This window comes from Globicephala melas, chromosome 5, assembly GCF_963455315.2.
Source record: "Globicephala melas chromosome 5, mGloMel1.2, whole genome shotgun sequence".
NCBI classification, from domain to species: domain Eukaryota; kingdom Metazoa; phylum Chordata; class Mammalia; order Artiodactyla; family Delphinidae; genus Globicephala; species Globicephala melas.
Genome location: NC_083318.1, coordinates 36,549,115 through 36,571,914, shown reverse-complemented (window position 1 = coordinate 36,571,914; position 22,800 = coordinate 36,549,115). Strand labels below are relative to the sequence as shown.

Below are 22,800 nucleotides of genomic sequence, written 5' to 3'. Positions count from 1 at the left end.
TTAACCTGCCATTGGGCAAAATCACCCAACACAAAGCTTACTTTATAGTTAAGTGTTGACTGTCTCAAGTAATTTATTGAATAGTGTACTGAAGTGAAAAACAGAATGGTTGTCTGGGTACGGAATGGTTGTAAGTATATCAGTTGTTCACCCTCGTGATCATGTGACTGACGGATCTGCAGCCACTGCATCATGACACTGCATATTATGCGGCTGGGAAAAGATGAAAATTCAAAATTCGAAGTATGCTTTCTACTGAATGCAAATTGCTTTTGCACTGTTGTAAAGTCGAAAAATCATTAAGTTGAACCATCATAAGCAAGGGACCATCTGCCTATGGAACTGGCTCACTACATTACAGAGGTGAACAAGTGCCAAGATCCACAGGTGAGTCCTCAAAGTGAAGACCCGGGAGAGCCGATGGTAGTTCCAGTCCAAGGGCCAGGTGGCTCGAGACCCAGGAGGAGCTGATATTTCACTTCAAGGTCAAAGGCAAGCGGGAAACAATTCTCTCCTCCAAGGGGAAGGGTCAGACTTTTTGTTCTACTCAGGCCTTAAACTGATGGATGAGGCCCACCCAAACTGGGGAGGGCAATCTGCTTTACTCAGTCTACTGATTCAAATGTTAATCACATCCAAAGAATCCTCACAGATACACCCAGAATAACGTTTGACCAAACATCTGGGCACCCTGTGGCTCAGTCAAATTGATGCAGTAGAGTTACCATCACACCATCCATTCACAATTCCCACTAGGGTGGCTGGTCTATGGATGGATCTGGAATTTTAACCAATGCCAGCTGAGATTGTTGGAGACAGCAGCTGGGCAGGCAGGGACAACCATGTCAGTCTGGACAGATGACTGGCATCAGAGGCATTGGTGGACATGGTCTTTCCTCACTCCTGATGTTCTGCCTCTGAAGGGCACTCATTGTAACTCTTGGCCTCTCTGAGCCCCTCAGTGCTAATGTAGAGTGACTCATCTGATTAGTAACTTGGAAAGACTTACTGGCCGGGGCCTGCTCAGCTCTGCCCACAGAGCACGTGTTCTGTTCTCTGTGCTACACGTTTAACTGAGCAGATCTTCTCCATGTGGAGGGACCTTCCTTGGTTGAGTTACCCAAGACTGAGTGGGCAAATATTCTGATTCCCAGGCCCTTTGGGCCCTCCTGCTAAGCCTCATCCTCCAGCTTAAGCTCTACCAGTAATAAAGATAGCATGTTGGTCTCTAGCTTTACTCTTATTTTATTCCTCAAAGTTCTCACACTCCAGATGTGAAGGATATGTGCTGTTTAGCAGACGTCTGCTCAGAGATGCCATAGATTAATTTAATGATTTAATAAGTTAATAAGAGTTAAACTTTGGAGGTTGAAAGTTCAAGACCATAAGAGAAAAGAAGATTCATGGAATGGTAGAGAAAACGTTTAAAAAGAAACTCAGAGGGCCAGGGCAAGACTTTACCCAAATTCCCACACTTTGAGAGCAGCCGGAAGAGAAGTAGCAAAGGAATGAGAAGAACAGAGGTGAGAGAACTCAGCCAGCACACACCAACACTCATGGGAAGGAGCTTCAAGAAGGTGGTGGACAGTGGCAAGTGCTCAAGCCAGATATCCAAGAGCTTTCCAATTCACCAACATCCCAAACCCCCAAAGTTGAAAGAACATCCCAGATCTATCCATTTCCTCCACTATTAGGGCTCTTCAGAGAAACAGAATCAGTAAGATATATCTACACATCTATATCTACATCTGTATATACCCTTCCCTCCCTTCTCTGTCTCTCTCTCTCTAAGACAGAGAGCTTTATTTTAAGGAATTGGCTCATGCAATTACGGAGGTTGGCAAGTGCAAAATTTGCTGCGTGTGCCGTCAGGTTGGAGACCCAGGAAAGAGCTGACCTTACAATCCAAGTGTGAAGATCATCTTGCCGGCAGCATTCCCCCTTGCTTAGGGGAGGTTACTCTTTGTCCTAGTCAGGCCTTCGACCGATTAGATCAGGCTCACCCACTCTGCAGAGGGCAATCTGCCTTACTCAGTCCACCAATTTAAATGTTATTCTCGACTTCCCTGGTGATCCAGTGGTTAAGATTCCATGCTTCCACTGCAGGGGGCACAGGTTCGATCCGTTCGCAGGAGGGAAGTTCCGCATGCCATGTGGTGCAGCCAAAAAAACACAAAAACTGAAAAAAAACAACAATAAATGTTACTCTCATCCAGAAACACCCTCACAGAAACACTTAGAAATAATGTTTAACCGAATATCTGGGCACCTCATGGCTCAGTCAAGTTAACACATAAAATTAACCATTAAATTCCCTAAATCCAAAGACGGTGTCCTACGACACAGAAAAGGACACACAGAGACACAGAGGAGAGAAAGCCATGAAGACAGAGGCAGGAACTGGAGTGATGCAGAAGCCAGGGAACACTGGAGCCACTAGAAACTAGAGACAAGAAAGGACCCTTCCCTAGAGCCTCAAGAGGGAGCCTGGCCCTGCTGACACCTTGATTTTGGACTTCTGGCTCCAGAACTGTGAGAGAATAAATTTCTGTTGTTTTAAATCATTCAGCTTGTGATGATTTGTTACAACAGCCCTAGGAAACACATACTCTACCTTTATGATTTTCGCCGTATCTGCATCCTACCTATACTATTGTTTAAATAGCATTCAAACTCAATTCGCTTTTGCTAAGATAAATTTGTTTCAGAAAGACACTCTATGTTAGTCCTTGAAAGAGGAAACGGTGCTGTTTGTGGTAAATATAGGTGGCCATGAAAACAAACATAGTGAAATCAAAATGATGTTATTAAGGGCTCGCTAGATCCCATTGTCCAAGGTGCTCATCCTGCCATCTGCTTTCTCTTTGTGAAAAGGGATATTAGCAAGTGGCTGATGTTAAAGAGATAAAAGAATCAAACCAAGACACCTCTTTGACCTAATTAGAAGGACTGAAGGAGAATTTCTCATTCTGTGCTCCAGTGCGACAGAAAGAGGCTGAGTGTGTACTAAAACTACCGCCCACCCACTATGGTCCTCGCAACCACACTTCCTGAAACTCCAGGCTCCCCCCCCCCTCCCCGCAGCCTACTTTTCATACCCTGCCACCTCCTCCACCTGCTGGCCCAGCCTCATTGGCCACACTCCCTCCGCTCACATGGGACCTTCCTGTGCTCCTAAATTATTTGGATGTTGGACTTGCTAGAATGATCCCCTGTGTTTTAATTTTTTTTTCTTATTCTCCATCTGTGAGACTTTTCATTCTAGTTTCTGAGAAATTTCCCTGGCTTCATCCTCCAAACCTGTCTATTGATTCTTTTTTTTTTTTTAGTTGTCAGATATTCGATTTCCCAGAGCTCTTTCTCCTCCTCTGACGGTTCCTTTTTCATTGTGCCCTGTTGTGTTTTATGGGCACAGTATCTCCTCCTACCTCTCTGAGGATATTAATAATAGTTATTTTGAAGTTTCCTCTTCCCTGAATTTATTTCTGTTTCCTCTGAGGTCCTTTGATATTTTTATTTTATCTCTGCTTTTCATTTTGAAGATTTCTCTCAAATGGCCACTGGTCATGCATAACTGTTCACTGATATTGAAGAAGGAGGCAGTTAAAAGCTGGTTGGTGGGTCTTGGGCATGGAGGGCCCCACAGTGGAGCTTCATACAGCGAGAGCTGGTGGAGAGCTTCCTCCACAGGATGCCCAGGCAGTAGCCCTGGGGCCCCCTCAGTCTCATGAATGGTGTTGACCCTGGCCTGGCTGCTGAGGTTGTGGCTGCAGGACAGGACACCATTTATGAATCAGACTTTTGTTTATTACCCTCCCTGTTTCAGCCCTGTGCTCACGTCCACCCTTCCCTGTGAGTGACCGAGCATCATGGGGCTGGGAGTGGATTTGTGGATTCAACACCCTAGGGGCAGAGTGTCAGCTATCCAGCCCCCAGCACAGTCCATCTTCAATGGCTCCCGGTCCTTCTACGGCTGGAGATCCTCCAAGGTTCTGTGAGTGACCGGCTTGCTGGGCTCCCCTATGGGAGCCCGGACATCAGAGCGTCCTCCAGCCCATTCGATCGGCTCCTCCGTCTGCTTTGCTTTTTAAACATGTGATGACAGCTCATCCTTTGGTATAAATTGTCCTGATCTCTTTGTCCCAGTGGGTTCATACTGGTTTTATTCCTTGTCTTGCCGGGGGACTCATTCAGTCACTGAATAAATACTTGCTGATCCCTTACCCTGTGCCAGGCACTCTTCCAACGTAATGAGCAGAAACACAGCCGTCCTTGTCCACCTGGAGCTTGCGTTCTAGTGGTCCAAATGCATCTTGTCAATTCCCCATGTTTACTGGAAAATGTTAAACCATCTTCTACAAACGTAAATCAGACCATGTCACTCCCTCAGTGGAAACCCCTGTAACCAAGTCCAAGCTCATACTGCTCGCTGCAGGACAGGCCAATAAATCAAGAGATGAGTTGTTGGGGAAAAGAATAGTGACTTTATTCAGAAAGCCAGCAGACCAAGAAGACGGTGGACTAGCGTTCGAAAGAATCATCTTCCCCAAGTTAGAATTCAGGCTTCTTTTATACCGAAAGGGGAGGGCGTATGGCTGTTTGTTGCAACTTCTTGGTGCTGGAATCCTTTGTTCTCGCAGCTGTCCACATACGTCTGGTCACAAGGTTCCTCTAAGCCTGCAAGACAAATGTTATTCTCTGTTCTGCAACTTTTTATCTCTATATGAATGGGAAAGTGTTAAACCTTTAAAGTTCAGAGCTTTGAGAATGGGCTATCGTGTATATTTCAGGCTATAGGCAACATTCTTTTATAAAGGGGCAGAGCCAGCGTGACTAAGCACCGGCAACAGAGCACAGGGGTTAGAGCTAAAGGAATAGATCCAACGTGGAGTCAGGTTTGTCCTCTGTTACACCCCTGCAGGACCCTCACACTGCAATTAGACTAGACCGAAGGCCCTCAGCTTGGCTGGAGTGTGTCCTGACACCCCCCAACCAAGTCTCCCCAGGACCCTTCACCCCCAGTCCTCTCAGCTTCGATGCCTCCTTTGTCTTCCTGCGGCATTGGGTGTCCTGTTTTCATGTTATCACATTAGGCTTCATAGCGCTCCTTGATCTTGGACTTTTAGCCCCCAGGAATATGAGAAAATAAATTTCTGATTTTTAAGCCCTCCATCCTCCCTGCCCCATCTGTGGTATGTTGTTATGGCAGCCCAAGCAGACTATACTGAGGGCCAACGGTCCCTCTGGTGCATCCTTGGGGCCTCAAGCAAGTACAACCCCTAGATCCCAGCCCCGCCTAAAGCCAGCTACCTGAGGTCTTTTCCTCCAAGGAGGCAGGGCACAGGTATTCTCCTCCTTGTGCACGTGATGAATTAGGATCTTAGTGGAGGGGACTCCGTTACTAAGAACAGTGAGGATCGTGGCCCAGGGGCTGCTGGCATCAGTATTGCCAGGATTACAGCTGGAGCCGCCATTGTCTGAGACAGGACGTGATGAAAGCATGCACACGTGAGGCCGCCGGAATCTCAGGGCCACATCCAGTGCACAGGGCACCTGCCAAGCCCACTGCTTCTGTCCTGGGGACGATTTAATATGTTTATTATTCTGGCGAAGCTGCCCCTAACCAGACCTATCCCGCAGCTGGCTGAGAGCTATTTCATTATCTCTTCGCTCAACAGATAAAAAAGAAAATGGAACACAGTGGGCTGCATCAGAGCAACCCCTTACTTTTAATCCAGGGTCCTCGCTTCCCTCCCAGCCCCACTCCCAAACTTCTCCAACGCTACCCAGAGAAACACAAAAGGCCAAACTTCTGTGCTGAAATTACGCTATGAAATAAAAGGATGTTGCTTGGGAGACGTACAGGAACTGTCCTAATGCTCTGTCTAATTTTGTGAATAGATGTTATGTAGAGAAAAGCCTCATGTTTAAGATGAGGATGACTTCACAGGAATCCTGTCCCAGCCCCTCTCCCTCTCTGTGTGTATATACAGGGACTTAAACTCTCTGTTTTAGCTTCCTCGTCCATCAAATGGGAATAATTGTCCTTCCAGAGGGGTAGTTGGAAAGATTAATTAAGATAAAGGATGTAAAGTAACGGCAGTTTCTGGCCATGGAAACTTGGGAAATCATCCGTTCCTTCCACAGTGTATTCGGAGCTTACTATGTGCCAGGCACTGCTCTCTCCTTGAAACAGGGTGGACAAAACTCAGGCAGGTTCTTAACTCTCTTGGAGATTACGCTCCAATAGGGAGAGACAAGGAGTGAAAAGCAAACAGGTGACACATGTAGTCATTCACATTGTGTTATTGTTGTGCAGATGTATCCTGGGTGACGGGACAGAGAGCTGGGGGGCAGGGTAGGCTAGTGGGGATGATGATGGTGATGATGATGGTGATGGTGACATCAGTGGTGGTGACAGTGGTGCTGGTGACGATGACGACAATGGTGATGATGACGGTGATGATGACACAACGACCTTTGTACCGTGAGCAGGCTGCTTGACTTCTCTGAGTCTGCAGAATAAGCTAAGAATTACATGATTAGAGGTAAAAGCAGGACTAGCTACATAATTAGAGGGGTCCAGTACAAAATGAACATGCAGGGCCCCCCCCTCCCACCGTTCAGATCTTATTAAGCTTCCCTCTCAGCTGTGTCTTGCTTTCCCTCGGGTGGAAGGAACAGAGGGAGATGTGACAGAGGGCCCCTCAGTCCCTGTCCGTGGTCCTCCTCCTGAGGCTGCCCCAAGATGTTAATTCTCAACAACTTGCAGCAAAAAGACCCCAGCTTTCCATCCTGGTCTCAGTTCTGCTGCTTTCCGTGTCACTTCCCTTCTCCAAACCAAGATTTATTTATAATTAAGCAATTAAAATTTTTTGACGTATTAACTGAGACTTCACAAGCCTAGGCTAATTCTTTTGTTTACATCATTGCACTGAATCCTCAGAACAACCCTTGGAGGTGGACGTGATGATTATCCCACTTTACAGATAAGGAAACTGAGTCTCAGCAAGGTTACAAGACCCAGGGCTAGTTTGTTTCAGATACACTTAAGGTCCCAGGCTAGGACTCGGTGACTCTTACACATTTTGGCAGCGTGCTCCCTTGGATGAAATATCAGAGAGATCGGGCCCTAAAAATAGCAACTCTTTAAAATATTAATTCACTGTAATGCTTCACATAGACTCTACTTTCTAACCAGGCCTCCCTCATTCCTAGAAAAATCAGAGAAGGGAAATCCCTCCTTCTGTGGTTCCAATCTGGGCCCTGCCTTCAGCCTCGGGTGGGTGGGTGTGAGGGGCTGTTTTCTTCTCTCCTTTGCCGGCTGATCAGTACCTGCCATGTCTGGTTGCTTTAGAACCCACTAAAATAGAGCCTGCTCTGCTCACTTCGGCACACAGATCCACGCTGTGAGTCAAAAGGTGATTCTCCCCTCTCTCCATCCCCCCATCACACCAATCAAACTGAGCAGGCCTGCCCCTAAGGGGGCCACGGGACTCAGCAGCTATAACACAATCCTCCTAACTTATTCCCAAAGGAATCAGAGCCCGTTACCTGGACCCCATGTTTTAGTGAAAGACACCTACACGCCAGGGATTGGAGACTAAGAATTCTGGGCAATTCCTCTCCTGAATTCAGCCTCCCATTGTGAACCAGCTCAGATATCTGTCTTGCCCCTTAAGCAGAGCAGGCCTCTCAAACGCCAAGAGGCATCAAAATCCCACTGGAGCTTGTCAAAATGCAGGTTCCCAGGCCTGGTTCACAGAATCTGAGGCTGTGGCTGGTCTAGGGTGGGGCCTGAGTTGCTGTATTACTCAAAGAACCCTAGTTTCTGGAGCTGGAAGACTGTGGACCAACCCTGAGAAACAGATGAAGAGGAATCATGGGGGCAGGCAGTCCTGAATGCTGGGCCTTCACCCACTCAAGTATCCAAACAACTGTTTACTGAGTGTGTTCTTTATGGCAGATAGCGTTCTAGGTCCTGGTGGTACAGCGATGGGGGGAATCATCCCTGCCGTCATGGGGTTTATAGCCCAGTCTGGAGACGGAGACCACGAAAACAAGTCAGTACGTAAAATGTCAGGTGGTGAGGAAGCCGAGGGGGAGGTAAACAGTGGTCTGGAGAGAGGGGGTAGGAGGAAGGTAGTAGAAGCGGGAAAACAAATTCTTGGCGATAGAAAGGGCACTGGCCATGGCGAAAGATCAAGCCAGACCTGATCGCAGATTTGTAAGGACGTATTTGTAATTTAGCGCAAGTCATTGAACCTTTCCGAGACTCATTTGCCTCGTCTGTAAAAAGGGAGGGAGAAACAAAATTATTTCCTAGCTCCTTTTTAGCTATTCAATACCTTTCTCACTGACTCAGGAAGATCCAGGCAGTTAAGAAGGTTACAATAGTCAGGAAAGCATAATTCACACCCCAGCCCTGAGGCTAACTTACCCATTGACCCAAGGAAATGACTCACCTCTCCTGAACGTCAGTCTGTTGGTCTGGAAAATGACAGGTTATTCCTGAGGGTGGTCAGGCGTCCTCCTGCCCAGTGTTCTTAGATTCCAGTAGGAATCACATGAATAGAAGAAGACCTTGACATGGAGTCTCTTTCCAGTGTTTTCCTCAGAAAGTAGGATTAAGAACATGAGGCCTATGTCTGAGCATCTTAATGGAAAAGCAAAGAACTGGGAGCTGTGGGAGGGACCACGGAGCTCCTGAAGAGTCACAGCACTTCTTAGGCTCCGCCACGTGGAACCCACCCTATTACTGAATCCAAGGGGGGAATGCAGGACCGAATGACTGTGGCAGTTTGCAAGCTGCAGGAATTGAGTGAAATAAAGCGAGAGCTAAGCCGTGGTCTCTGGGGAAGCCGGGAGAGTTGGGGGGATCCCCTGCCTGGACCACGCCCTGCCAGGACCTGACACTAATTGGCCTGGTTCTCCCTCGGGACCTTTGGACTCAGACGTTACGGTTCTGGCCAACATTTACCCACTGCCTTGGGACAAGTTTATAGATGTAGAAACTTAATCAATAGTTGTCAAAAGCCCAGTCTGTGCTCAGCACCGTGCCAGGTTGCTGATCTAGAGGTGGGCCCTGCTTCGATGGAACTCAGAGCCTCTTGGGAAAGAAGAACATCATTCAGATAATCACACACACATACACACTGGCTGTGGTCACAGCCCGCGAAGTTCAGGGAACAAGAAAATGCAGGACAGGGACCGGGACCATCCAGGACTTCAAGGAGAGCTTCTCAGAGGCAGTGGCGGCTGAGCAAGGGCAACCAGATGCAAGGGGCTGACCAGGAGGCGATTGGAGAGCTCCAGGCCAGGGAACAGCGTGCGCACGGACACGAGGACTGGGTGTCTGCCCCACCCAGGAAATGGAAAGAGCATTGGGCATCAGGAGAGCTGGGTTCATATCCCTCTGCTGCCACTTTTAACTCTGACCATGGGAAGTCACTTCACCTCTCTATGGCTTCCGCTTCCTTGTCCATGAAAAGAAGATAATGCTTGTTCTGCAGAGCATTCATGTGGGTTAAACGAATTACAGTATGGGAAGGGGTTTTGTGAACTGTACAACTGTGTACATGTGAAGGATGGTCATAATCATTTTCAGGGTCGGTTTCTGCCCCATACTGTTCCCTCTAAACTCCCTGCTAAGTAGGGGTGGGTCAAAGTGGGGGAAAGGGTCACCATTTTTGGAGCACCTACTCTATGCTAGGAACTGAGCTAGGTCCTTTACATTCATTATTTCGTTTCATCCCCATTTTACAGATGAGGAAAACTGAGACCCAGGCAGGCGTAGAGTTCATGTGTGAAGGGCTTTAAAGCTTTATCTATCATCACAGGCTGTCCTGCGGTCCCTGCAGGGCGTGGGCAAGCACCCTATCCTTCTTATACACTTTTATTGTTTTCCATATGCTGTGCAGTGGCGCTTAACTTGAGGAATTCACAGACTGACTCATGGACAGACCTTTGTAATTTAGTGTTCCTAGAGCAACTAGAAAGAAATAAATCTGGGCTAGGTGGGTCTGCATGGGCTTCACGGACCCTTCCTGACCTGCCTGGGAAGGCGACGCCCTCATGGTGTCTAGGGCAGCGTGTTGTTGGCCTCACCCATCCATGAAGGAATTAATTGAGCCCAGTGCATCCCTGAACCTGTTTGTAAATCCTGAAACTCTTGAATTCTCCATGAGGTATACTTGGCAATTAGCTGAATGCAATTTACACCCAGGCCCCGTGGAGTGGCATAGCCGTTTGAATGTAATGAATCAATGTCAACCATGCCGATGCTTGTTCTTTGCAGGATGAAAGAAAAACCAACAAACCCCGAGCATGGCTTGACAAGATGCCTTTCTCTCCCGAAGGATAAAGGGAGAGGAAAGTGATTTGAGTTGCAACAAGAGGTTTTAAGCCAGATGTAAGAAAGAACTGACTCACCAGACTGTGTGTGCATTTAAAAAATTGTTTCCATACCTTTAAATCAAGACCTGGGTCTCTGACTGGTACATCCAGGCTCTACCATGAACTCTATGACCTGGAGAAAATGTTTAACTGCTCTCAGCTGCAGTCTTGTTGTCCAGTAAAATGAGGATAATAATATTACCTACCTGTGTTAGTTTTCCTGGGCTGCATACAAAGTACCACAGACTCGGTAGCTTAAACAACAGAAGTTTATTTGCTTATAATTCTGGGGGCAGGAAGTTCAAAGTCAGTGTGTTAACAGGGTTTCTTCTGAGGCCTCTCTTCTTGTAGACCACCACCTTCTCCCTGTGTCCTCACATGGTCATCCCTATCTGTATGTACAGCAGAAATTAACACAACATTGTAAATCAACTATACCTCAATACAATAAATTTTTAAAAATAATAAACACTTTTCCAGGAATGGGCCTGAGGCCTGTGACAGCTGTGCCTTATTCTGAAATTGTGTCCTCATGACTCTTCCGGGCTCCTCTTTCCCTCTTTTTGTACAAGTACAGTGGTAGTGGTTGCTAGTCTGCTTTGATGCCCTTGATGGTTTTCAAAGTTGACAGCCACATCTCAGCATTCACTTTTTATTTTTGAGATTATGTTAGAATATGGAATCCCAGACACCGGCCACCAGCACTGTGGGTACCAGAGGGCAATTAAGGGAATTTGTGTAAGAAGGGACAGATGTATGTTTTGTAAAGCCATTCGGGTCATATTAAAAAAGAAATACAACCTTGTATGTGGGTGTTGTAATAAAGAAACATATCCTGAAATCCAAGTAACATAATTTTGCTGACCAAATATCATAGGTATTATAGCCATGCTCCTGGAATTATGAGATTCATTTTTTTCTTGAGTATTTCCCCCAGGTAGAGAACATTGATCTAGAGGCAAGTTGAGAATGGGTCTTGTCTGCTGACGTGTGACCTTTGACCCTCTGTATATACTTCTTTCTTCATCAATAAAATAGGAGTAGTGAGTGATACCTGCCTCTAGAGCTGTGTCAGAATTGAGCGGGGTGACACAGAAGGTGATGCCACAGCCCCTGATTCAGAGAAGCCACACTCCTTGTGAAACCCACTCCTTGTGAAACCCACGTGACCTGCCCACGTGGTGCAGGAAGTGCAGCTGTGAGTCGTATCAGGACTTCTGGTAATGTGGAGGCATCGTGTTGGGGGCTGGGGGCCGTACATGGTCCCTGCCCTCCACAGGAGGCAGGAGAGAGACAGGAGAAAGAAGTGAAACCTAACCAGTAGCAACAATATGCGGTTTCAGAATCGGTACCCAGTTTCTGGACGGACAGTCCACACCAATGTGGTGAGAGATTCCAAAACGTGAGAACCAAGTTCATCAGCCTCCTGCCCCCCATCGGCTTGCTGCTGGATGGGTGCCAGCTGGCCACAGAGGTCCACGGCCAAGGTGAATCCCACCCATTCAACCCTGGCTCTGTCACTGCATCCAGCCTCCCTCCGCAGTGCCCGTTCTGGTAGCTCATCCCCAAGACTGAAATGTCTTTGCTCCTTCTGTTACTAACAACAGGCGTGCATCCTACAGGCCTGGCCCTTGGCTGGCTGCTCTCATAAAACCCCACCTACATCAAACGGAATCATCTAGTACCCAGCCAGCCTGGAGGAAAATCCCAGGTATTGCCTCCTAAGTCTAACAACCTGAAGTTGGCTCCATAATCAAATAAAGCCCCTCATAAGTGGCCTCAACCCACCCGTCTAAACCCATCTCCCTCTACCCACCAACTTCTAACCCACCACTCCGGCACGACCAGTCTTCTCCAGCCTCAGAGCTGGCCATCCTTCCTCCTGTCCCCAGTCCTGCCTGTAATGCCTTACATGTAACTCCTTGGACAGCAGTGAGGAACTACAGAAGTTTCTGGATGACACGACTGAAACTATCGAATTTGCATTTCAGAACACGATAAAGATAAGCTCCTGTACTAGATAGGATGTAGGTTTAGGTGCTTTAACAATGGGCAAAAAGAACGACTAAAACAAACAAATCCTCACCGTAAGCACGTGGAGTATGTGTTGTTTTCCAGTTTACAGCTGAGGAAACTGAGGCTCGCCCTGGGCATTGTGCCAGGACCTCAGGGCCAGCAAAGTCGGGACTGGAATGGGACCGCTGTGTGTCCACCTCCTCCCGCATCACTTCTGTGATGCCAACAGCATCTTCTTTCTCTAGGGGTAAAATACCCACAGAATTTCATTTCACAGATGCGACTCTTTTTCCACCAGGTTTTTATTTGTCTTTATTGCTGCATAAGATCATGGACATATAACACTCAGAGACCCCCAGCAAAGGCACATGTGCAGAAATGGCCCCACGGCCCATTTTTGCAGTCTGGATCAGAGCCATTTCTGTGCTTTATTTATTTATTTTTGCGGTACGCGGGCCTCTCACTGTTGTGGCCTCTCCCGCTGCGGAGCACAGGCTCCGGACGCGCAGGCTCAGCGGCTATGGCTCACGGGCACAGCCGCTCCACGGCATGTGCGATCTTCCCGGACCGGGGCACGAACCCACGACCCCTGCATCGGCAGGTGGACTCTCAACCACTGCGCCACCAGGGAAGCCCCCTCCCTCTTTTTTTTTTTAAATAGCCCAACTGACATTTTATGCTTTGTTTTATTTGGGGATCAGGGGATAATTCAAAAGCAGAACCAGGTTTTATAGCCTCGCATGCACACTTTCTATCAAAGTATCATTTTGCCCAGCTCTGAAATTATGGGCCTGTCCTCGGAAAACATTGTCGCAGACTTGCCCGTCCTCGCAATGCTTCTAATGCCCTTTCTGAACACACAGGCCCATTTTCAGCAGGATGACGTGCTTGGGCTGAGATATGATCAATGTGAAAAGTGGAACCAGAGGAAATGGTCCTGGAACCCACTAACCTAGAGGCTCTGATAAGATGCTTTGCCCATAAAATGTTATTCTTATTAAATCCCGAATGAATCAGGCTCCCGTCTCCTACGTGACGCTTTTCAGGAGTCTGCCTGGTGAGTCTCCTCTGAAAGAGATCTAATTCACTTTGCTAAAAGTTCAAGAATCCACCCCTGAGGGCTCCCTAGCTCCTTTTAAAGAGCAGAGATAGGACCCTCATCGTTATTTATTTCAGCACTTCTTACGCACTGGGAGCCCTGCTAAGCCTTGTGTGATAGCACCTCCGTGTATACGCCCAGCAACTGTCAGATAGGGACCGTCATTCCCATTTTCCAGATGAGGAGAGTGTGGCTCAGAGTACGTTGCCCAAGACCATACAGCTATCATAACAGTTTTCTGTCGCTGCGGAACAGATTTCCACTAAATGAGCGGCTTAAAACAAACACAAACTTGTATCTACGTTATTTTCTCAGAGTTTCCACAGGTCAGGAGTCTGGCCACAGCTTAGCTGGCTCTTCTGCTCAGGGTGTCACAAAGCTTCGACCCCGGTGTCCACTGGGCTGCACTCCTTTCTGGATCTTTCTGGATCTTTCCCAGGCTCTCCTGGTTGTTGGCAGAATTCAGTCCCTTGTGGCTACAGGAATGAAGTCCCCCTGTTTCCTTGCTGGCGCTCAGCTCCTAGAGGTGCCCGCAGGTCCCTGCCATGTGGCCACTCCCACTCCAGGCCGCCAGGACTCAGTCTGATAGCCTGTAATCATGGGAATGACCCCACCACCTTTGTCCTGTTCCCTAGGCTGGACAGATGTCACAGGTTAAACCATTCAACCTCCCAGCTTTCCATGGACTCATCTGCAAGATGAGAGCTTGCTCCCAGGTAGTGTCTAACTGACTGTTTCTTGTCATTCACATGTCAACCTAACGTCACGTCTTCTGAAAGTCCTTCCCTGGCCACCTACCAAAAGCAGGTCTCTTTTCTAGACCCTGATTTGTTCTCTTCAGAGCACTTGTCTCAACTTGGGGTCGTGTCACTTATTCACCCCTGTCAGCCTCCTAGAAGCGAGTTCCATTTGCTGGGTCTGCCTTGTTCACTGTTGCAGCCCCAGTGACCATGGAAGGGATGCCCCCAAGATGCTTGAGGACCATTGACTCCCCTCCGTGCTAAGAGCTGACACAGAGGCATGTGTCAGACATTTAAGAAGCCGAGGCACAGGGAGGTCACCCCAATAGCAGGAGAGGCGCCGGGGTGTCAGACAGTCTGCTCCCAAGCAGGATTCGCCTGGGCAGGACACCCTCTTTCCTTGGAGCCATGGGGTCTAGTTTACCAAGCCACTGATATCTGTGCCCCTGTTTGGTCCTCATGATATGAGAGACCATGAATGGAGGCCTTTCAGAATGTGGGCTCTGATGGATGGTGGGCCTATCCAAGGTCACACCGTGGTCAGTGGGGGAAGCCGGCTGCCACTTGACATGTACCCACCTCCTTCATTAGCTCTCTTTCTTCTCTGCCAGATGTGTAGCCTCCTGTGGGCTGCTACAGCAAATTATCACAGAATTGGTGGCTTAAAAAAAACGCAAATTCGTGACCTCACGGTTCTGGCCAGGACTGAAATTAAGGTGCCAGTGGGGTCAGCCTTCTCCAGAGGCTCCGGGGGAGAGTCCTTTCCTTCATCTTCCAGCTTCTGGGGGTCCTGGTTCTCCTTGGCTTGTGGTCTCTGCCCCTGTCTTGACATGGCCTCTTCTCTGCTTTGTGTCTGTGTCCAAACCTCCATCTCTTTTCTAAGATGGCAGGCATTAGGACCCCCCCCCAAACCCAGGATGATTTCATCTTTCCTTGAACCTGCAAAAGCCCTGTTTCAAAATAATATCACTTTCTGGGGTCCTAAGTAGACGTGAATTCTGGGGGGACACTCTTCCCCCTACTACACAAGGTCACCTCTCCTTAGGTCGGCCACCACTGCCCCATCTTTTCTTGGCTCTGACACCCTGGTCCCCACTGGTCCGTGTGATTCCCTGGCCGGCCATTCCCTCTCCAGCTGCCCCAGTTCCATCTCCCCCAGGCTCCAGAGCAGTCTCCCTGCACCGTGGCTTCTGTGCCACCCCACCTGCGTGTCTCCCTCTCCCACTGATTCTGAGCTTCCAGAGGGGAGGGACTGTGTCCCCAGCTCTCTGCCCAGCCCTGCCAGGAGGAAGCATTTGAGGGTTATCCCGGGAATGCCCTGGAAGGAAAAGGAAGAAGTCAGAGGAGGGAGTGAGGGATGAAGGAGGAAGAAAAGGAGCGGGGTGGGCAGAAAACCCCAAAACAGGGCAATTTCAGCATCAGCGGAGGTGGCAGCTCAGGCCAAGGACCTTGCAGGCCTTTGGGGCTCATGGTCTTGGTCCACGGCCAGCTCCTCTGAAATCCGCACACCCCAAACAAGGTCATCGCAGTTCTAGTGACACCTTAAAGAAAGGATGCTCTTGGGCTTCCCTGGTGGCGCAGTGGTTGAGAGTCCACCTGCTGATGCAGGGGACGCGGGTTCGTGCCCCGGTCCGGGAGGATCCCACATGCCGCGGAGCGGCTGGGCCCGTGAGCCATGGCCGCTGAGCCTGCGCGTCCGGAGCCTGTGCTCCGCAACAGGAAAGAAATGCTCTTGAATATTTGCTGCTGTGTTTTCATTCTTGACAAGTATTTATTTTCCCTTCTCTCACCTTTTCTGGAGAAACCCTCCTGGGAGAGGCCCTAGACAGGGGCCAAGTGTTTGCTGATTTGAGCCACAAACACTTGACTCCAGGTCTTCCGTCTTTTGTTTTAATTGTGTGAGCTCTCTAGTTCATCCTCCCCCTGGGGACTCCCCTAACGACCAATCTCTGTTCACCAGGGACCTGTGTCTGTGAACTTGGGAGCTGGGGTTCCATTGGCTTAATGCTCATCAGTATTCACAAGTCACAATGCAAATGAAAATTTAAAGCTATGGTATGAGTGTATCTTTCTCCCCCAAAGCCGTAGGCATTACCTCATACTGTTACAAATAACCATGGCGCGTTTTCAGGTAGAATTGCTATTTGATAAACTCAGGGGCAATCGCTTTTTATTTCGAAGAAAGCTGTCATTAGTCTCAAAAGATTTGACATTTACTCTAAATGAGTGAGTGGGGCTTGCATTTCTAAAACCCATGGCTTTAATACAAAGCTTTGGAAAGTGTATGCATGTTAATGATGGGTAAATCAGAGCTGAAGCTGTCCACTGAGTTTCTCCAAGGCTGTGTTTCTCTCACATTCATTCTTCCCGTGTTTCCTGTGCGTTGACAAAGGTTCTTTTCCCCCTAAAACTCCACTCAGGGTCTTCTGATGAGTTCTTCTGAAACCCAACCTTGTCTTTTGTACTTCTGCATTGTCTCTGCATCGTCCGGTCTTAGCAAGAACCTGCTAAGTTGGTTTAACCAGAATCCCCCATCCTCCCGACCTGATCATCTTCTGATCAGGTTGCTCATCCCCCGGGGGGTTTGATCCCCCTGGCCTGCCATCAGCAGGAATCCTGAACCCCTCTCACCTCTGATGTCTCCTCTTAGTAACTTTCCATCCACCGATCCCCACCTGCTCCTCGGCTACAAATCCCCACTTGTCCCCCTTGTGTTCAGAATTGAGCCCAGTTCTTTTCCCCTTTGGTGATTGCAACTGAATAAAATCTGTCTTTACTGCTTTAACTACTGTCCTGGTTTTTCTTTGACTGTGTCTGCTGGTGACAGATGCCATGCTAGGGGTGCAGAAGTGAAGAAAGCAAAACCCCTGCCTTTGAAAAGCACAGCTTGGAGTTGGGAGCCCTTTGCTATAATGATGACATAGAGCAGAATTTTCCAGAAACTCCCCAGCCGAGATTTCGCTGCACATGGCCCGCTGTGTGCAAAAGGGATCAGCAAACTTCTGAAGGACCAGATAATAAATATTTTAGGCTTTGAGGGTCACATCAGTCTGTGTTGTACATTTCTTTTCATTTTTGCTTTGTGCATGTGTGTGTGTGTGTCTTGTTTTGTTTTTTACAATCTTTTAAAAGTGTAAAAGGCCTTCTTAGCTCACAGACTATACAAAAACCAGCTGATTGCTGGGTGTGATCTTTTAAGAAACTGAATTGACATCTTCAACCCTGATTTAGTCATCATGAACGTGCATACACTTTCCAGAGCTCCATGTAAAAATCACAGATTTTAGAAATTCAAGCCCCATTCACTTCTTTATAATAAATGTCAAATCTTCTGAGATTGTACAAAAACTGGCAGAGGCTGTGGACAAGGATGACGAGGACAAGTTACTGAACCTCCCAGAGCCTCAGTTCCCAGGTCTATAGAGCAGAGACCATTACACCTGGGAGGTTTAGTACCTAGCAAGGTGGGAGGGCTAAATTCCATCAGGAAGAGTAAGTGTCTGTACTCACCAGTAGAGACCCTGTGCTCAGTGAGCAGTCATTCCTGGGCCTCAAGAGGCAAAAAATCATTAAGAATATTGAGGAGAAAAATATTCACACAATAATCCACTTGCAGTTCCAGGAAAAGAAAAGGGAAGGAAGCGAGAACACGGGGCTCCACTATCATAACAATCACTCTTCTGCTCCCTGTCTGAGCCCTCATGCTGGGGGAGAGACAAGCACTCAAGGTGTTGTCAGGCATTTATCCCCAGTTGTCACGTTTGTCACGTGCTCCTCCGTAGGCTCCAGAAATCACATTTTCAGCTTCTTTGTTTTCTCTTACAGAGACATCAAGCCAGACAACATACTGCTGGATGAACACGGTAAGCCTGTTATGAACGCTTTTCTAGAGACTATTTCAGTGGGAACTTTGAGGCTCTGGGAATTTGGTCCTGGTCCTGGTGAGTTGGATTTTAGGGTTGACTAGAAAGCCTTCTTTTGTTTCAATCCTAGTGAATGAACAGCTGTGTAAATTTCTGGTCTGTGTCCTGCTGCGGTGAGTTAAGTCCAATGTATTTGATGGTTTCATATCTAAAGACATCACCATTCACGTCCTGGTGTGAGGACAACAGAGCAGCAATGGGAATGGGATACAAGGTTGGAAAGCTCTGAGCCTCCCAGCCCTGCTCTCCGACCTGTGAACCCGGGGCTTCAGAAATGTCACTCACCTCTCTAAGCCTCAATGTCATCTTCAGTAAAATGGGGAAAATGATACCCACCTTCCAGATTGTCATGGAGATCAAATGTGATAGGGTGTGCTTGGCAAGCTAGGAATCAGTAATCAGTAATCCTCTAAGCCTTCCCTCATCCAGGCTTCTCAAGCTTTTATGTGTGTACGGAGTGTGCGCATCTTCTTAAACTGATTCAGTGGAGTGAGGTGGACCTGGGATTCTGCATTTATAACAGCTCCCAGTTGAGGCTGACACTGCAGGTCCATGGAGAAGGCTCCATGTCAGCGGCTCTCCAACTCTGGTCTTATCGGAATCCCCTGGGGGATTTGGTAAGCATCAGAGGCCAGACCCAGTCCTGTTTAGAGAGCCTGGGCCTCTGTGTTCTGAGTCAGTCCCAGGGATGTGGTGCCCAGTCAAGTCAGGACAAGTCCAGGGCACAGCCCAGCAATGACTGACAGTCTACTGCAGTCCACGCCAAAGGCAGCTTTGCAGCCAACCATCATGGCAGTCTTGGAGACTAAATTCCCCGATGTTGCTTCAGAAACTCATCTCCCGAGGGCTTTCGGGGCTGTGGGCTGGAGTGAGCAGACGGGGATTTTTCTGCTGTGCTGCCGAATCTTTCAGGGACGAGTCTGCCGCCTCATCTACATGGCTCCTCTGACCTACCTCCCCCACTCCCTCCCGCAGGCTGAGGCTGTGTCTCCAGCCCGAAGCCCCTCTAGGACTTGTGTGTGTCACCAATGTGTCTCAGGGAATCCTGCCTCGTTGTATAAGCCCCTTGGTACTGGGAGACAGAGTGGGAGTGGTGGATGGGACCATCTGGGCTCCAGTCTCCTGCCAGAGGCTGAAACCAGCCCAAGTGCTTTGGGGCAGAGAGGTGAAATCCCTGTGCTCCCGAATGGAAGGTCAAGGATGACCTTAGGTTGCCAGGGGGAAACTGAGCAGAGCTGAGGCTGCAAATCAAGGTCCCCAGTTTGTATCTAAAAGGCAGGAACCCCAGACCTGGGTCTCAGCTGGTCCCCCAACTAGCTGTGTGTCTTCAGGCAAGTTGCAAAACAAGTAATACCGCCTTGCAGGGTGGCAGAGGTCTAAGACAAGATGGGGAGGATGAGCCACTGTCCCAGCACCAGGACATAAAGGTGCTCGGGAGGGCTTGTATTAGCTTATAGCTCTCAGCCTCTCCTGTCCCTTCTCTGCTCAGATCACAGAAGCAGGTGAGGTGGAAGGAGAAGAGGCACAGGCTGGGTGACGCAGGACCCCTGGCAGGGCTGTCCTGGAAACCAGGGGTGTGGAGGGCAGGGTTCTGGCTGGGATCCTCACGGCTCCAGCCTAGAGACTTGAGAGAGACTTTTGGACAAAGACCTTTCAGGCCCTGGGCAGCTTTCCAGAAGCAAAATCAAGGCAGGAACGCCAAGCAGTAGGAATAATTCAGCTGTTCCTCTAGGATGAAATGAGACTCAGCAAACCTGTAGGGTTAACCAGGACCTGCCTGATGCCGTAGTTCCTGCCCGATGCTACAGCCTCGGGTCAGAGCTCACACAGCCTTCTCCGGGTTCCCTCGTTCCTGGGCTCCTGGATCTCCGTCCATCCCTTCCTACCTCCCCTTCTGTGCTCGTCCTCACCTCTCCGCCTCAGCCCTTTCCCACTTTCCTCCCACATCTCCCCATCCTTCCCCACCTCCCGCATGCCTTACACAGTGTCCTGACCCTGCCCTCTGGCTTTGCAGCATCCCACACACTCCCCAAGGATTCGAACCCTCCTGTCTCTTCTCTAAGCTCCTTTTTCATCAAGCTTGCTGTCGAGACAGAGCACTGAACACTATTTCGTACTAAGATGTGAATGGCTGATGCCCTCCCCTCCATCAGCTTTAGCATCCAGTGAGTGCCTTTTTGGGCAGTGCAGAAGGAAAATCAGGAGCAGAGGATTCTCAAAAAACACAAATCTTCTCCCCTAGGAGAGAAGGACAAGAGAGGAGACTGTGGCTGTTTTTCCTTCCCCTGATTTATGACAGGAGATAGATGCTCATCAGCTTTTCTTTCTTTTTTTCTTACTTAGTCATTGTTGCCTTTTCTCCCCCTCCAGCTTTATTGAGGTGTGATTGGCAAATAAAAACTGTATATGTTTAGGTTGTACAATGTGATTTTTTAAAGGTGTACAACATGATGATTTAATACACATATACATTGTGAAATTAACAACACAAGGTAATGAACGTATCCAGCACCTCTTAAGGTTCCGTTCTTATTGTGTGAGTGGTGAGAACATTTAAGATCTACCCTCTTAGCAAATTTCAACCACACACCACAGTATTATTAACTACTGTCACCATGCTGTACATTAGATCTCCTTACCCTGTTGTTAAATGCATTTTAAAAAAAAAAAACAGCTTACAAAACAGATAACTATTTCTATTTAAAGAGTTTGCTGATTGATCTCATTAAGTGTTTTCTCAGAGAACAAGTTGGTTGCTGTGTTTACAGTGAGTCATAAGCATAATTAAATAAATGCATTCATATTTTATTCAAAATGTTCAAGATCTGCTGGTTATACAAAATCCAAGGCTCTCACAGAAGCGTCTCTGCTCCCCCGGTGTCTGCTCTGCTTCCTGATCTTGCAGGCTGGTCTTATCTCCTAGAATGGGCGCTAATTCTACTCTGAGATTTGGGGTCTCTTGGCTAGCAGCAAAAGCAGAGGGAGACCGTACCTGGAGGTAAAATGAAGTTGAAGGAGGATGCAGCATCATAGCACAGTGTGAGAGGAAGAGTTGAGAGTGCTTTAGGGCTGAGGGCAAAGTGCTCTAGGAAATGGGGAATTTAAAACTGTAGAGGGAAGAGGAAGGGATTGCATTCATTTTCTGTTGGTACAATAATGCTGGGTGATGAATAACCACATGAATTTAATGGCATAAACAAGAAGCATCCAGTTAGCTCACAGGCCTGTGGGGTTACGCTCTTGTAGACAGGGCTTGCTCCTAAGACTGAGGTCCTGCAGGGTCAGCCAGGCAGCTACGGTGACGTTGGCTGTGCTCACTCCCATGTCTGGGGGTCGCCTGGCTGCCAGCTGGTACACCGTGACCTTGGCTCATTGACTGGACAACTCGGCCCAGCTCCTCATGGCTCACCTTCTGGCAGGCCAGCCCTGTGTGACCTCGCGTGGCCATAGCAGAAACAGAGGCAGGGAAAGCCCAGTCACTTAAGCCACCACCGGCATCACATTTGCTGCCATCCCAGTGGGCAAAGCAACTCACAAGACCCAACGGGGTCCGGGTTGAGCACTGCCAAATGACATGGCGAAAGGAAGGATACGGAGGAGGAGGAACTGCGGAGATTAATGCAGTCATCCAGCAGATGGGCAGGTGGGGGGCTGGTCTTTAACACGTGGGAGCTTGACTTTCCCCCAAATGAGCAAAGAGCCGGGAGTCAGAGACAGAAGGGCAGTGCCTGCGTTTTGCCCTGAGTGTCTACTGAGGACCCTTGGTCAAAATGTACTGACCATATACTGTCAGCTTTCTTATCTGAGGTTTCACATTCTCGAATTGAACCAACCTCAGATGGCAAACATTCAGGAAAACAACTCCGGAAAGTTCCAAAAAGCAAAACTTGAATTTGCTGCTAGCTGACAACTATTTACATAGCATTTACATTGTACGAGGTATTGATAAGTAAAAAAAACAAAAGTATATGGAAGGGTGTGCCCAGGTTATATGTAAATTGTACACCATTTTATACGTGGGACTTGAGCATCCAAAGATTTGGGTATCAGTGGGGGTCCTGGAACCAATCCCCTGCAGATACTGAGGGACAACTGTAGCTCTGTCCTCTTCTGTATGCAAGAAAGTAATTCCTTCACTTTTGCAGACCTGCCATAAGCCAGGTGTTGTGACAGGCGACCCAAGGACACAGACCCCCTGTGGCCGAGGACATCGTGGTCTAGGGTGGCGCTTCTCAGCCACGGCTGCACGTCACCCAGGAACCGTAAAAGGTGCCGATGCCAAGGTCCCACCCGCAGAGGCACTCACTTGACTCATCTCGCAGGAGAAATTGCTGGGCGGGGTGTGTGTGGGGGTGAACGTGGGGTTAAAGCTACCAGGTGGTAGCTTTAAGGTGTAGCCAGGGCTGAGGGAGGGACAGAAAAGTAAACAGGTGATTCTGACCCAGCAGGGTCAGTGCTGGAACGGGCAGGGGTGAGGCTGTGCCGGAGCAGAAGGGCAGTGAAGCTGGGGGAGGGGGAGGGGGAGGGGGAGGGAGGGCTTTCTGGATCCTCCCTCCAGAGTGTGGGCACCAGAGCATTTGGGAGCAGAGCATTCCAGAGGGCAAAGGAGAAAGCTCCACTGGCCAGA

At 48.6% G+C, this 22,800-nt stretch overlaps 1 protein-coding gene across 3 annotated transcripts in view; it reads left to right on the top strand.

Moving 5' to 3' along the window:
• STK32B (serine/threonine kinase 32B) overlaps window positions 1–22,800 on the top strand; it is a 347,207-nt gene that overhangs the window by 259,178 nt on the left and 65,229 nt on the right. For all 3 annotated transcript variants that reach the window (XM_030864190.2, XM_060298750.1, XM_060298751.1), the window contains one exon: window positions 18,076–18,113. In XM_030864190.2, coding sequence (XP_030720050.1) covers window positions 18,076–18,113 — 38 coding nt within the window. The remainder of the gene's footprint in view (window positions 1–18,075; window positions 18,114–22,800) is intronic.